Source organism: Watersipora subatra, chromosome 3 (genome assembly GCF_963576615.1).
Source record: "Watersipora subatra chromosome 3, tzWatSuba1.1, whole genome shotgun sequence".
Lineage (NCBI taxonomy): Eukaryota > Metazoa > Bryozoa > Gymnolaemata > Cheilostomatida > Watersiporidae > Watersipora > Watersipora subatra.
Genome location: NC_088710.1, coordinates 70,248,743 through 70,264,376, shown reverse-complemented (window position 1 = coordinate 70,264,376; position 15,634 = coordinate 70,248,743). Strand labels below are relative to the sequence as shown.

The 15,634-nt window shown below is 36.9% G+C and overlaps 1 protein-coding gene across 2 annotated transcripts; it reads left to right on the top strand.

Annotated features, from left to right (window-relative positions):
* Positions 1 to 16: 16 nt before the first annotated feature.
* Positions 17 to 15,174, top strand: LOC137391177 (protein HGH1 homolog). Of its 2 annotated transcripts, none has more exons than XM_068077557.1 (5): positions 17 to 61; positions 8,979 to 9,092; positions 9,246 to 9,806; positions 12,643 to 12,833; positions 14,782 to 15,174. In XM_068077557.1, the coding sequence occupies exons 2-5, from the start codon at positions 8,993 to 8,995 to the stop codon at positions 15,064 to 15,066; spliced, it is 1,137 nt and encodes a 378-aa protein (XP_067933658.1). In that variant the 5' UTR covers positions 17 to 61; positions 8,979 to 8,992; the 3' UTR covers positions 15,067 to 15,174. The 2 variants fall into 2 exon arrangements, with proteins under 2 accessions (XP_067933658.1, XP_067933659.1); XM_068077558.1 differs by having other exon boundaries at positions 35 to 95.
* The last annotated feature ends 460 nt before the right edge of the window (positions 15,175 to 15,634 follow it).

Genomic DNA, 15,634 nt, shown 5'->3' with positions numbered 1-15,634 from the left:
CGGCAAAGGGGTGTTAAATATGAACATCCTGTTGGCTAAAAACGCTCTGCCTATTTGAACTGTATGTGTAAACTATACGCACTAATACTAACCTGGTTTGTACAATGTTGTTTTACGGTATAATGCTGCTTGATTTTAAAGGTGTACGCTGCAAAAGACGTTTATCATATACTTAACTGTACAACAACAAACATATAGCAATGTTGTTAGATATTTTTCCCCGTAAGGTTTTTAGGGCCAAGAGTATGTTAGTAGGCCTATATATCGTTTTTAGTTGGGATTGATTAGTGCCAAAGTGAACTTGAATGTTGTTGATTTTTGATGTTTTAAACCAATATTCTGGTCAGTCAAAAAGGTCTAGTCAAAACGCAAAGATCATAACTGAGCCCAACAAGTAAAAGAACCTACACATGTTCACGGCAATACTCTCGATCTAATATGTACAAATAGGCCAGAAAACATACCACAACATGACATTATATACCCCGGTCTAAGCGATCATTCTATTATCACAGCCATCATAAACACCAATATATTGCAAGATTCACCATCACAAAAGATTATTAAACTACATGTATATCGAAAAGTTGACCTAGTAAATTTCCAAATAGCACTTGAAAAAACTAAACTTAATCTCCCCAACATGTCAGATGTAAACGAAATGTGGTTACTATTCTGTAAAGATATTAGAAGTACCGTTAGAGACAACGTTCCAACCAAACTAGTAGATGTCCACTCTAGCACTATGCCATCCTGGTCTACAAAGGAAACTCGAAAACTGATAAGCAAACAGAGGAAACTCTACAACAAGTCAAAGCAAAGCGGAGACTCCTATGATCAGCAAATGTATAACAAAGCACGAAAGACAAAAAAAAAATCATAAAGCAAGCCAAGAGAGATTATATAAACAATCGCATCTGCAAACCTTTACAAGAAGGAAACAGTAAGCCCTTTTATAGACACCTCAAAGGAAGCAAACAGACCAAAAACCACATTAGACTGAAAACGAACCACTCTTCTATTACTGACATCCCACAGGAGTGTGCGACACTGCTTAACCAATACTTCTACAGTGAATTTAACAAAAATCATCAACTAGCTGAACGAGAAATCAGCAAACCAACCGAAGTACCAATCATTGAAATAGGTGGAATTATAAAACTAATACGTGACCTAAAACCAGGAAAGGCTCCGGGACCAGATGGGATACGAAAAGAAGACCTTGTTATTGACATTGAACTTGCCGCATCATGTCTCACTACTATCTTTAACAAGTCCCTAGAGCAAGCAATACTGCCGAAAGAATGGAAAACAGCCAATGTGGCACCAATTCACAAATCGGAGAGTACCGACACAGTTAGCAACTACCGACCCATCTCACTAACCAGCATCTCGTGTAAAATACTAGAGCATCTAGTGCTAAGAAACCTACCAACAAAAGTTGATAAAGTACTACACAACCGACAGCATGGATTCCGACGAGGTCTCTCCTGTGAGACGCAACTGTGTGCGACACTGAACGATATCCTAAAGTCAGTAGATAACCAAAAAAGTGTACATGGAGCAGTTCTTGACATCTCCAAAGCTTTTGACCGGGTCCCCCATGGGCTACTCATGGAGAAGCTCTCATCAATTGAAGACATCGATGATTATCTTCTTGGAATGATACATGGCTTTTTGCACAACAGATCTCAGTGTGTCATACTGAATGGATATAAATCGGAACAACTTGCAGTAACATCAGGCGTCCCACAGGGATCTGTCCTAGGACCGATTCTTTTCCTCCTATTTATCAATGATCTGCCAAAAAGTGTCAGCTGCCCAGTATCTCTCTTTGCTGATGACACCCTGGTATACCAGGAGGTATCAAATGCTAATGACATAGACTCATTCCAAAACAACCTCAACTCACTAGGTTTGTGGGCAAACAGATGGGGTATGACCTTCAATGTGAGTAAAAGCAAGATCATAATCTTCAATGCAAGCAACACTATTCCTGTACCAGCCTATACACTTAACAATATAACTCTGGACCAGGTGTCTGACAGCAAGTATCTGGGTGTGACACTACAAGACATTCTTAAATTCACCAAACATATAGACTCAAAAATCAACACCGCCAAATGGCAACTAGGGATCATCAAGCGTGCTTTGTACTGGGCACCACAAAGAGCCAAAATACTAGCGTACAAATCACTATGTCTTCCCCACCTAGAGTATGCTGCTGCCGCTTGGGACCCTACAAACAAGCGCGAAGTAAATAATCTAGAGATGGTACAGAATCAAGCTATTCGGTTTATTGCTCAAATTAAAAGAACTAGAGGAGTAAGCGAAGCACGAGCGAAGCTTGACTTGCCAACTCTAGAGATAAGACGACAGCACCAGCGCTTAAGACTTCTGATGAGAATACTCAGCAAAGAAGAAACTCACCCGGCATTAGTCAAATCCTATGACGAGCTGATGAACGTGGAGAGCAACATGATAACCAGAGCTAGATCCAAAGGACAACCCACTTCCATACAGACAAATAAAAATACATACCACAATAGCTTCCTACCACGGACAGTGCGGGAGCTCAAAGGAACGAGCCAACATATAACAGGTTAACTCTACCTGTACTGACACCAAACAAACATTAATATTGTATTAACTACTCAGAAAACTGAATTAAAATAAGCAAAACCTAATTTATCATATGAGGCATACCCCTTACACCCCTAGGTGGTCCAGTTTGATGTATTCTACGAGGTAACGAGTATAATCATTAAGATACAGTATTTGTGTGCATACCCGCCAACTCTCACGCAATCACCCCAAAGAAAAAATGGAAATGCGTGAGGTTTTTGCCCCAATTTCCACAATTTTATATATACTATCATTGATACATCAATTGCCCCAAAACCAAATCTCACGCATTGCCCCACTCTTGGGTTGACAGGTCTGACTGTGTGAGAGCATAACTCCAACAAATTACAAACAGCTATGTATACAATATTATTAATGTACATGCATGTTAAATATTTGCGCTCACCACAATCACCACTAGATCAAAAAAAGTTTTTCAATACGACGGTGTATATATGTGATTGGTTCATCCAAACTCATGCAGACGGTGGGCTCCTATAGGTCCACGTACTTCGAGGTTTGACTTTTCAATGCCAGTTTAGTATTCTTAACCTAAGTTTTTGCTATGCATCATTCTGACTGGTTTTGCTAGTCACCTTTCCTGGCTAAACTTTCTTCCTGTCTTTCCGAGTCTTGAACCTCTACCTTTTCCATCAGACTTATTCGTCAGGTTTTTCAACTTGATATCATTTGAAAGATGACAACTTGATCCAACAGTCATAGGTTTAGGCGACAACAATGTAACCGGCTTCAAACATTTTAAATTATTTTTGAACACCTTTGGCTCAGTGTCCAGGTCATCTAAACCATCGTTAACCTTAGAGCTGCACAATGATCGCGTTAATTAAACGATTAACGCGGTCATTACAAATACACGATTAACTGAGTTGAGCCAATTAATCTTCAATTACAATACAACCGAGGTGATGATCATGATGTGGTGCCTTTGTATTGTTCAATATATAGCACTAACATAGCAGGTTACCACCATTTAATTTGCTAACAAATAAGTATTATGACAAGCAGCACTTTCTTATCAATTATATACAACCACAATTATTTTGCACTCAACTATGAAACCACAAAGTGAGTAGCTAACATTAAACTTGTTTATACAATGCACAAGCACCGTGCCGATCTAACCGTAAGCGGCCAAGTTGTTTAACCGTTCAACATGTTTCTAGGTAATAGCAAGAAAAGCGATTTCAGTATTATTTAATACATGTGTCTCACAGTCTATTTTTTGTTTATTTTAGAAAGTTTTTTTTAAAGTAAATTCTACATGTATTTTCATTTTTCAAAAAATCACAATCATATTTCAGCTTTAGAATATAAGTGATATAAGATTGACACTTTATTGAAACATGAAAGCAGAAAAAATGTCTTCCATACTAGCTAGCGCATTTCCGTACGTTGTTGGAAGTGTAAACAAGAAAGCGAAGTGCACTACATGCCAGAAAGAATTTGCCTACTACCACAGCACATCATCATTAAAAGATAATGTAACTAATTCTCATCCTACCGCGCAGAAATCATCACCAGCTGTCGCAGACAATATTTACTACTACTGCCCCCTGCGAGTGGCTATTCTCTAAAGCTGGCAATATTGTTCGTAGGAAGAGGGTATCTCTTTATTCGGATAATGTGAATAAACTGTGCTGCCTCAACTCTTGGCTGTCTTAATTATAGACTTTCATAGACTGTTTTCATACTTATAATAATTATTACATTTTAACTTATTATATGTACGTTGTACATAACATGTACTCCTGCTAACAATTGTCTCAAATATAATTAATTTATATGTACCTGTATTATTTGAATATGCAGGTTTTTGCTAGATTAATTCTAAGATTAATCGAAGATTAACTGGTTCATATCAGTTATTAATTGCGATTAATTTTTATAATCGTTGTGCAGCTCTAGTTAACCTCCTTTACTTGTTTAAATTTGCTTTTACATAATACATTTAAATCAGCTAATAATTTCAGCTGCTTCAACTCAGTTATGCCCAAAAAGTTTGTTCTCAATCCTTTCACAACTTAAACGTCATTTTCTGTAGATCTGTATCTGTTTCCCAACTGAACATCTGCTTTACCAACCACCTTATAACTTCCAACCATTTACACCGGTCAAACAGCTAATGGCTCCTTCAACTGCCAATCTAGTCTGTTGGCTGTTTCTTCTGTTACGGTCGAAACTTTTGCCTCAGTATTACACACAAAATATACTTCAATACCATCGACCTTTCAAGTTTGCCTTATTTCATTATCCAATCATTTAGGACCGGACGAAAAAACCTTACGCTCTTACTAAGATGACGGGAGCATGTGTAGTCTCTGTTTCTTCTACCTAAACCTTTGCCCATACTCCTCGCACTTTCTCTTTTGCTACTTCTATCATAGCGTTGCCTGTTTAGTTCTATCTCCGAGAGTCCTCAGAACCATTCTTACCACAGTCAATACTAGTATAACCTTTCCTAGAGCAAGTAAAGCACTTAGCAGCAGGACAACCACAAAGCCGGTGCTGCTGGCTATCGCAGTTGTACTATTCATCATCATTCCATGGTGCGAGCTCACCTTTAGATTTAGTACGCCGATCATCTCTATCAACATTTGAATCCCTAAAAGACTGGCTAGAGTTTCTACATATATTGGCTCCTAGGCCCATGTCAATTAGACTTACAACCAAAAGTTCTATACCCAATATTGGGGTGCTAAGAATAAGCTTATTATCATAATAGTCATTATGTTCTTTCTGCAAAATTCCGTGAATTTCTGCACCTTCACTGAAGTAACAACTAATGCCTTTAGTTTCATTTTCAGATTGTCTAAAAACAATGGCTGCTACTTTTTGAAAATTAGTACCGCTAACTTTTGCCTTAGCACCTTCTAATAAAGCATAAGATTTTTTCGAAAATTTCTTAGCCATAAGAATATCTGTTAACAATTTCCGATCCGAATTCGTCTGTTGCATTAATTACCTTAATTAATTAACAACGAGCCTTCTCTCAAGCTATTAACAGCAGTATTAAGGGCAAAATCTCTCCTAAAATTATCATTTCCACCAAAATTTACATTCCTACTGAGCTTTTTATTTCGTAGCAAGTAATCACATTTCGGCTCACCAACTATTTGTGAAACTGTAACACACTTCATAGTTTCAGCATATATCATATGTTGCTTCAGCACTGTAAATCTTAAGCAGATATGCCATCCTCATAATGAGGAATCTACATCTTACATATCAAAGCCAGCTGAGCTTAAAGCATCCCTACCATCACTACCTATTGCGTGTAGCAATGCAAGAAGTTTCATACCAAAACTAAACTTATGGTTATGGTCTTCACCCTTACCAAGTTTCATACTTACCATTTCAAAGACAATTTGAAAACTGACACGCCATTTTTTATGAAATATTAACAATACCACTATCCAATTCAAAATTGAATATTAAAAATCCGATTATTGAGGGAAACTCATTAAAATTAAATGCCATAATTGACATGTGACACAACACGAACACCACAAAGGTTTTAGCAGCACCACCGGAATTATATATAGTACCACTACACTGAAAAAATTCTGAGTGCACACACAGAATTCTTACTGCGAGGTACAGTACCTGAAAAATCCTAAACAACAAAAATAGCCCAACACAAATCGCCAGGGCACGCACATCAATTTAACAAACACACAGCAACAATCCTACCCACTGTTTCATGTTAAATATGCACTCACCGCAATCGGCACTAGATCGAAGAAGAAGTACATATACAGTAGGCACTCCTGCAATGTAAATAATCAGTCCCAGAAACGTTTATGTTATAGGGAATTAACGTTATGTGAACAGTAAAATACACGTAAATAGCCCAATCTGTTCCAAGATCTTTCCAAACTCTCTCCTTTGGCCATACAAAAAGGAAAACATAGACTCAACTTTTTAATCTGTGGGCTGTATTGCAACTGCAGTATTATATTGCATATATTGTATTGCAACTGCAGTATTATTGGTTTGCATCAACAATTTTTTTTTCGCTGATCAACTTCACTGGTTTTATTGCAGTACTCTTCCAATAAGTTAATGGAGAGCACACATTTTCGACTCTAATTCACAACGATTTGCTTATTTTTACTTAGCAGCGAAGCTTATTCTGCAAAGTGAAACTAATCACAAATATTTTATACGTCTACAATAAAGAAAAACAATTTTTCACTATAAAAAGAGCAGTACCACCTATTCATCATGTATCTGCATCTAAGGGGGACAAGGTTAGAATAAAAGATAACCATCAACGATACTCCAACTATACCAATGCAGATTGGGGGGCTGACACCTTAACACCTATGAACAATTGCGCGGCTACCTATTATCTGTTTTTTCGACACATCTGACGATCTATCATGACCAAATAGAATGTCGGGAAGATTTTATATATACCGTAATATATATAACTGCTAAACACACGTCATTTTTTTCTCTTGCAAGTGCGGCGATATAGGTTACCACTGAAATCGAATTTGAAAACTCATCTGACTTGACACTTTACGTTATATGGAATTTTTTACGTAGTACGAAGCAAAGACTTCACATAAATTATTTACGCTATCTAGAATTTACGTTATAGGAGGTATATGTTATAGAAGCGTCTGCTATATATATATATATATACAAAAAGTCAAACAAAAGTGTCGTTCAAATAAAAGTAGTTTTCATTTAAAGGGTGGCGCTCTATTTTTAGACCCTTCTCCCATAGCAGTGCTCAAATAGAAGTGGCGTTCGAATAAAGGTGGCATTCAAATAAAGAATTTATGGTATATGACAGAGATTCTAGTAGTTAAAAGTACTTGAGACTGAGATTATCTCCCTCACTAAACTGAAATTTCAAGTTTTAAGTCATGTACTGATGTTTTTTTGTTATTTAGTTTGAATATTAAATTAATTGTTGTGATTTACATTTTTTGGATTGTTTAGTCATGAATGTCAGATTGTATGTAAAAATTTATGCGAAATACCTAGAATTTGCTGTCACATCTTCAAATATTTTTACTGTTAAAAAAGCCTTTTTGAGGTGTCTTTGAACGCCATAAATGTGTAGCTGAATTCAATGTATTTTGGATGAAATCGAAAGTGGTAAACTAATATAATTCATTTTGGCACACCAAGATGTCAGATGTGCTGTGCTGGGTCGATGGCAGAATGAGCACTTCTGGCGAGAGCGGCAGCTTTTTTCAGCAAGTTTTTGCTTTTGGGTGTACTATCTCTTGTGGGTAAAACAGTTATAAACTTGAGCAGTTCAAACAAGAATTACTCCTTTAGTTGTTAAAAGCTTAAAGGTTGACTTGCAACAAAATTCACATTACAGTTATTTGGTATCAAAAGATTCACCATGTCTTACTCTGCTGTGTTGTAGGTGCAAAATATGTGGAAATGTGATTACAAGCCCTTAACAGCTCAAAAACGAAAACCCGCCGTAGATTAGTATCAGTTTATTTCTCTGACGTTGTCATTACATTTGGTTATTGTTTTGTCACATGATGTTCTCACGTGAATTGAAAGGCCAATAAAAGGCTCAATATAAAACTTCTCGTAGCACTAGTTTATGACAAACACTTCGGGTTTTGCCAAAGACCCCGTATCAAATATAGATGCTCGCTACTGTACAGTTTTTTTTCGACTTGGTCTAATCGTCTAGTCGTAATCTGATCATGTGACCCAATACTTCGCAAATAATTTCTGCAGCAATTTTCGATTATCACAGGTGACCAACAGGCTCATCATGATTATCAGACAATGATATGTACTCCTTCGAGCTAAGGTTAAAAAATTAAACAATTTTTTACGGTAAGTTATAAGATATCAGTGCTAAAAGTGACAGCATTACAGTGACGATAAAATAGACGCGTAAAAACAATAGACATGGTTTTATTGAATGTGTGAAATATATTTGTAAAAATATTTCGACGAATGAGGTTGCGTGAAAATTTAAACAAAAGTCATCTTGTTCAACTACGTCCCATTTGAGTTGTTTTGGAAGGAGATTCTAATCTACGGCAGTTTTGTGATGGCGGCGATTAACTGTTCGTTTTTGAGCTTTTAAGAAATACCCTGTTAGGGGTTACCTAATATCCATCTGACTTCCTTTTGCTCCAAGTATGGATTTACAATCATAGCACATCTATCACGTTGAGCTGGGGCTACTTGCATTAGGTTGCACCTGAGTCGTCTAACTGCATTAGGTCAACTGCATTAGGTTGCACCTGAGTCGTCTACCTGCATTAGGTCAACTGCATTAGGTTGCACCTGAGTCGTTTACCTTGAGTTCGCTGAACTTTCTAAAACTTTCATTGTAGGTTTTTTCGGCATTATGACCAGCAGCAGCGCAGAAGTAGACCAAGAGTTTTTGGAATTTCTCTCATCATCAGCTAGATATGATTTGAAGTTTTTGGCTATAAAGCACTGCGCAGGTAAGCGTAATTAAACCATGGCTACAGATGTTAACAAATTGTGTCATTTGCCTAACTTGTTATAGCTCAAAAAAAGGAAGTTGCTTTCACCCGCTCGCTATCGGTGGTTTGTGTCTATAGGTAACACCGTTCTATTTCAATGTGGTCTTTCAGGATTATCCAAAGATGTTCCTGGGCGACAGTTTATTGTTAGCAAACAAGTGTATGTGGACAGAATAATGGAGTTGGCGTGTGACAACGTGACCAATGTAGTGCGCGAGTCTATAACCTGCCTGATAAACATAGCAGGTGATGGAATCGGAGTCGAGCGCATACTTGCCTCAAGGGAGAGTGAGCAATTCCTAGACATGGTACTCAGCAGTGTCGTTCTCAAAGGCTGTATATTAGCGGATGCCTTAGCCATGCTGCTGTCAAATATAAGCAGGGAGGCAGAAGGTTCTAGAAGACTTATCAAGCTTTTACTACAAGATGACCCTCCGGCGACCTTTGACCAACTCATACAGGTCATGTGCCTTGTGGAATACAATGCAAATGCTGACCTAAATTTTCTTGCTCCTTTCCTTGCTAACCTGTCCCAAGTTGAGACAGCGAGAAAGCATTTCCTCGATAAGGAGAAATGTGTTATTCAGAGACTTCTTCCCTTCACTAGCCACGCTTCAGAAATCAGAAGACAGGCCATCAGCACAATATTAAAGAACTGCTGCTTTGAATACGGTGAGTGCATGCTCCAGCTGTTGGCTCCATCATAACATTTAAGAGTTAGAGATCAGTGTCGAGATTATATAGTGAAATAGATGAATACTCCGCGTTGCACGGGTAATAAAAAGGTTTTTACCCAGAAAGTCTATTTTTAATCAACATATATAACATATGCCATTCTAAGTTTTAAATGAAGGTGTTTGTATATTTCTCTGTGTGCTATGAGTTGAATAAGTTCATGCTATATAGTATATATGCATATATTTATAGCATTTTGGGGAAGTCATACCATGAATTTTTTTCTACTAGTTCAAGCGTGCTCGCTGCAGTGTGTATATTCTAACCAATCGTAATTACAGGTTGGCATATGTAATCAGTATGTGCGCAATTATTCTATAATATGGTAAGTAGGCCTTATGTCATAGTGAGTAGCACTCCTGTTCGCATATCTGGGGTTTCCGCCGAGTTGAATTTCAGTGCGAAGCGGCTTTTTGTTACTAAAGCTTTATCGCTATAACTGGACATATGGAGGACAGACCAACAAACGACAAACAAACACTTAGATTGATATATACATATCTAGATGGGCTATTACCTGATACCCAACCTGCTAACACAGTGCTCTGCTAGGAGCCATTATTTGCAATTATTTTATCTAATCACAAATCTTGATTGCTTTTCATTACCTTGCAATTTGTGTCTTTTCAAAAATGTTTGAAAGATATTTCTCCTTCATTTTTTATCTAAACTGACTCATGGAAAAATTTAAATATTTATTAACTAAAATAATTATTTTCTTCATTTATTTAAATAAAACTTAAATATTTTTTGGCTTAAATCATGTATCGGTGCAGGACTTGCGTGGTAACTGTCGACAGATTATGTGACAAAATACATCAGTCGCTTGTTGCAAGGTTGTGTATGTAATAAACTAGTATTTCGTTGTGTTGATTTTTCACAGTATTCATGTTTACATATTCAACACTAGCAGTGTTCCTATCAGGTAACAGTAGCAATAGCACACTACTACACATACCAATTGACTGTCCCTGTTGGAAGTAACAGTAGCAATAGCATACTACTAAACATACCAATTGACTGTCCCTGTAGGAAGTAACAGTAGCAACAGCACACTACTAAACATACCAATTGACCGTCCCTGTAGGAAGTAACAGTAGCAACAGCACACTACTAAACATACCAATTGACTGTCCCTGTAGGAAGTAACAGTAGCAATAGCATACTACTAAACATACCAATTGACCGTCCTTGTAGGAAGTAACAGTAGCAACAGCACACTACTAAACATACCAATTGACTGTCCCTGTAGGAAGTAACAGTAGCAATAGCATACTGCTAAATAACCAATTGACTGTCCCTGTAGGAAGTAACAGTAGCAATAGCACACTCCTAAACATACCAATTGACTGTCCCTGTAGGAAGTAGCAATAGCATACTGCTGAATAACCAATTGACTGTCCCTGTAGGAAGTAACAGTCGCAATAGCATACTGCTAAATAACCAATTGACTGTCCCTGTAGGAAGTAACATTAGCAACAGCACACTACTAAACATACCAATTGACTGTCCTTGTAGGAAATAACATTAGCAACAGCACACTACTAAACATACTAATTGACTGTCCTTGTAGGAAGTAACAGTAGCGACAGCGCACTACTAAACATACCAATTGACTGTCCCTGTAGGAAGTAACAGTAGCAATAGCACACCACTAAACATACCAATTGACTGTCCCTGTAGGAAGTAACAGTAGCAATAGCACACTACTAAACATACCAATTGACTGTCCCTGTAGGAAGCAAGCTTCTATATACTATGACTATCTGTGCTATCTGGCGTTGCCCGGGTATTAAAAATCTGCTTATAAACAATGAAAGGTGATGAGAGTTGCCTGCCACTTGCTATTAGTCTGGCACATTGCCAATGGATAATTTGACTAAACTTACTAATAGGAGCTACCGCTTCTCATGACGTAACTCCATCACGTTTGCTCTCATATAGCGACATTTATTGCCTAATGAAACTATCAGGCTCATGTGGCTGAATTGGTAAGGCATCGGACTGGCAAACTGGAGAGTCTGAGATCAAATCTTCTCGATATGAATTCTTTGTTCCAAGATTGTAATATCTATAGCTGGACACTCACAACAATGACAGATACATACACGACCAACTTTGAGAAATATACATGCACTAGCTGTGCTACCCGGCGTTACTCGGGTAATAAAAAAGTCTGGACAGAAAACTGATTTGTATTGAACATAACAACATTTACCATTCTAACTTTCAAACTACATATCATTAGAGAAGTGTTTTGGGTAGTTGAAGTAAATTAAGAGAATTTAATTTAAAATTTAATTAAATTTTGCTAAACAACTGTAACTTTCAAGCTATTAGCCTGGCACATTGCCAATGGAAATTTGCAGTAAGCTGCTAGGCTTCTAATGACGGTACTCCATGACATTGCGTCAGCATTGTTGTCCAACTGCAGTTATTCTAATAATAGCTATAGCCAGAATGCAGACAGACATACGACACACGGACATACTTTGAGAAATATATATATAGATGTTTTTAGTTAGCATGTTTCATTCAGGGTTCCTGCCAGCGGGACCCATAGTTTAATCACCTATTTTATTAGTCTTCTCAACTATTTTCAGGTCTCCTCAAACCTTCTAAATAATAAATGTTCTATTTTGATGCCCACCTACATTCTCATCATAACATTCTCCAACTCCATTGACCACACAAGTCAATGTGACAATGCATGTTCACAGATACCTGTTGAAATCAGTTTAGGCTGTGCTCTAAGACTTTGTCCATTTGTTAGGGTACCACGATTGGTTGCTCGGCTCATCTGTCGACATCCTTCCATGTCTCCTGTTGCCTCTTGCCGGTCCTGAAGAGTTTGATGAGGATGATACCGAGAAGCTGCCAGTTGAGCTTCAGTATTTAGAACCCAACAAGAGCCGTGAACCCGTTGCCATAGTCAGGGCTAACTTGGTGGAGGCGCTGACACAGGTGCTGCCATTGCTGCTTGAAATGTTTAATAAACTAGTTTGCCTTGCTTTAAGGTCAAGTTAACTAGGCTGTAGCTGTGCTTATATTATTGTAACATGTAGCAAATTTAACAAAATAAAGTCTTTCTATATAAAAAATCCAAGGTAGAAAGATGACTTTATTAGCTACTAGTAAAATATTTTAAATTTATTTTTGTGTTAGATGACATGTTCGAACGCGAAATCTCGGAGATTATCGTTTTAAGGTCACATGCGAAGATGTGTCGTAGCATTAAAATTGTCAGCTGCATTTTTTACTGCATAAAAAAACTCCAATTTTTAATAATGCAGAGCGGAAAAGCGTTAGACTCTAGAGCAGGTTGTACAATCTTAGTGGTATAGATTATAGTAAATCTTAAAGACTATTGTATCTAGAGTGCTGAACACAGTGATATTTTAGTGCAGTCTAAAGCCGTGGTCACACGGGCACCGAACCGAACTAAATGACGCAACACGACGTCGTTTTCAGCTCTAAAAAGTTCGGCTGAGGACATTTCTGGCCGAAGCGAACTATTTCGGTACTGCTCGAAATTTCGTGCCGAACCCTTGCTCTTATTGGCTGGTTAAAATTCTAGAATTCTAGCGAGCACGCGTCACATTTTTTCTTACGTGCGCGTGAGTAAAGTTAAAAAAGAAATGGGACGATACTTTTATTTCGTTAAATAAACAACATGAAGCAATTTACGACAAGGTTCACCCGGACTTGTGATTGGGTTGCATAAATGTAAGATGTTGCACTTAGGTTTTGCATAAATGTAGGGGAATGGTTGTGATTTTCCTTCGTGTAGAATATAAGTAATGTGTCATATTCATCCTGATGAACTATCGTTGACTGATTTATTTATGTAAAACCACAGTACTATGATAAAGACTGTTTTTGTTTGTTATGTACTCAGCATAGAAAAACATTCATATGTTAATAAAAAAAATATAATTATGTTGATGGGAAGGGTTAGCAAAATATTTGTATCGAGTGATTTATTTTGAGCAGCCGAACGATCTTCTGATGAATCTGCTGTGTAATTATAATTTATAATTGTTCCTCAAAGTTTTTTTGTTTACAATAGAAATATTTAACTCAAATACATAACAACTACTAATGAAACCGTGTCCTGTCTCTATACGTATGGTATCTAGGAATCGAAGTTACTTCGGTGGCCGTGTGACATGTGCCACGAACCGAACCAGCCTCCGAACCGAACCGATCCTACGTCGGTTCGGTGCTCGTGTGACCACGCCTTAAAGCAGTCGTATGGAATTGGGAATGTGGGTAAAAAGTAGTCTAAAAAGAAAATAACAACATTTGTATGAACACACCTTTTAGTTCCAGTTCATAAATTACAATCATACAGATTGTCAGTCTATGACGAACATTGGTGCATTTTTATACAGTATGGGCTACAACATTGATGAGAGAAAACTTAGAAAATTGGATTCACTGTAATTAGATGTGTCCAGCAACATGTCCTTGTTTGTTATATTTAACAGGTCTCTTAACACGATGACCTGTGCGCACCTGGCTTAGAAGGTCATTCATAATTCTCAGTTGGCTTGAAAATAATATTAATTTGTTCATTACATGAGTATGTTTAGCTATCCTTTGAGATGTTGAGCCAATGCACAATGTTTTTGTTTGTGCTAAGCAACTAATCTAGTAAGACTTTTACCTTGCACCATTAAAGTGTGTCAATAGCATGGCATGACAGGTGATAACAAGTTTGCTAGTTTATATGTATTTGTAAGCTTATGTTCGTTGCGTTCACATACAGAATTGTTTCTATTAGCTTATATATAGAGTAATCATAATTCCTAATACCGATTTATGTTGCTTGTTGTATTTAATCATAATGGCAACAACTTGCTTTTGTAATACTTTCCTGTTTTTCTATTTACCCAAGCTTTTGTTTTAGTTATGTACAACTGCGGAGGGAAGGAAGAATCTGCGAGGGAGGAACACATATATTATTATTAGAGAGTACCACAAGTGGGAGGCAGAGACTACAATCCATCCGATGATAATGAACCTCATAGATATCTTGATTGGCGATGAACCGAGTGCTGAGGTCGGGAGCAATCTTAAGGAAATATCGGTACCAGGGCATCTGCAGGAACAATTCAACAAGGCCAAGCAGGCTGAATTGGACCAAATCACTATGAGTTCACCAGCTTCTGATACTGTAAATCATCCAGTATGACACGTAGATCTTCTATTTTTGTGGCCTGCTAAGATCATACCGCTTGCTCATAATATTGTTTTTATATGTCATATAACATACATCTTAAATAAAATGGCCAATCAAATTTCCAATAGGAAAAATGGTTGTAATAAGCACTCTTTTGATTTGTCACATTTGCTCAAAAATAGTAGCTAATATAAAAGTTTCATATATCCTATTCTTAGTTTGATTCCTTATAGCGAACATCACAACATAATCATGTATACTATTATATATATATACTGTATACTATTGTATATATATACTGTATACTATTATATATATATACTGTATACTATTATATATATATATATATATACTGTATATTATTATATATATATATATACTGTATACTATTATTTATATATACTGTATACTATTATATATATATACTGTATACTATCATATATATATACTGTATACTATTATATATATACTGCATACTATTATATATATATATATATATATACTGTTTACTATTATATATAGATGCTGTATACTATTATATATATATACTGTATACTATTATATATATATACTGTATATT

What these genes read in the sequence shown, in the direction of transcription:
- LOC137391177 (XM_068077557.1), top strand. Translation starts at nt 8,993, where the DNA reads ATGACCAGCAGCAGCGCAGAAGTAGACCAAGAGTTTTTGGAATTTCTC. An exon ending in GGCTATAAAGCACTGCGCAG is followed by an intron (nt 9,093 to 9,245) that starts GTAAGCGTAATT and finishes GTGGTCTTTCAG; the next exon opens with GATTATCCAAAGATGTTCCT. An exon ending in TGGTGGAGGCGCTGACACAG is followed by an intron (nt 12,834 to 14,781) that starts GTGCTGCCATTG and finishes CTTTTGTTTTAG; the next exon opens with TTATGTACAACTGCGGAGGG.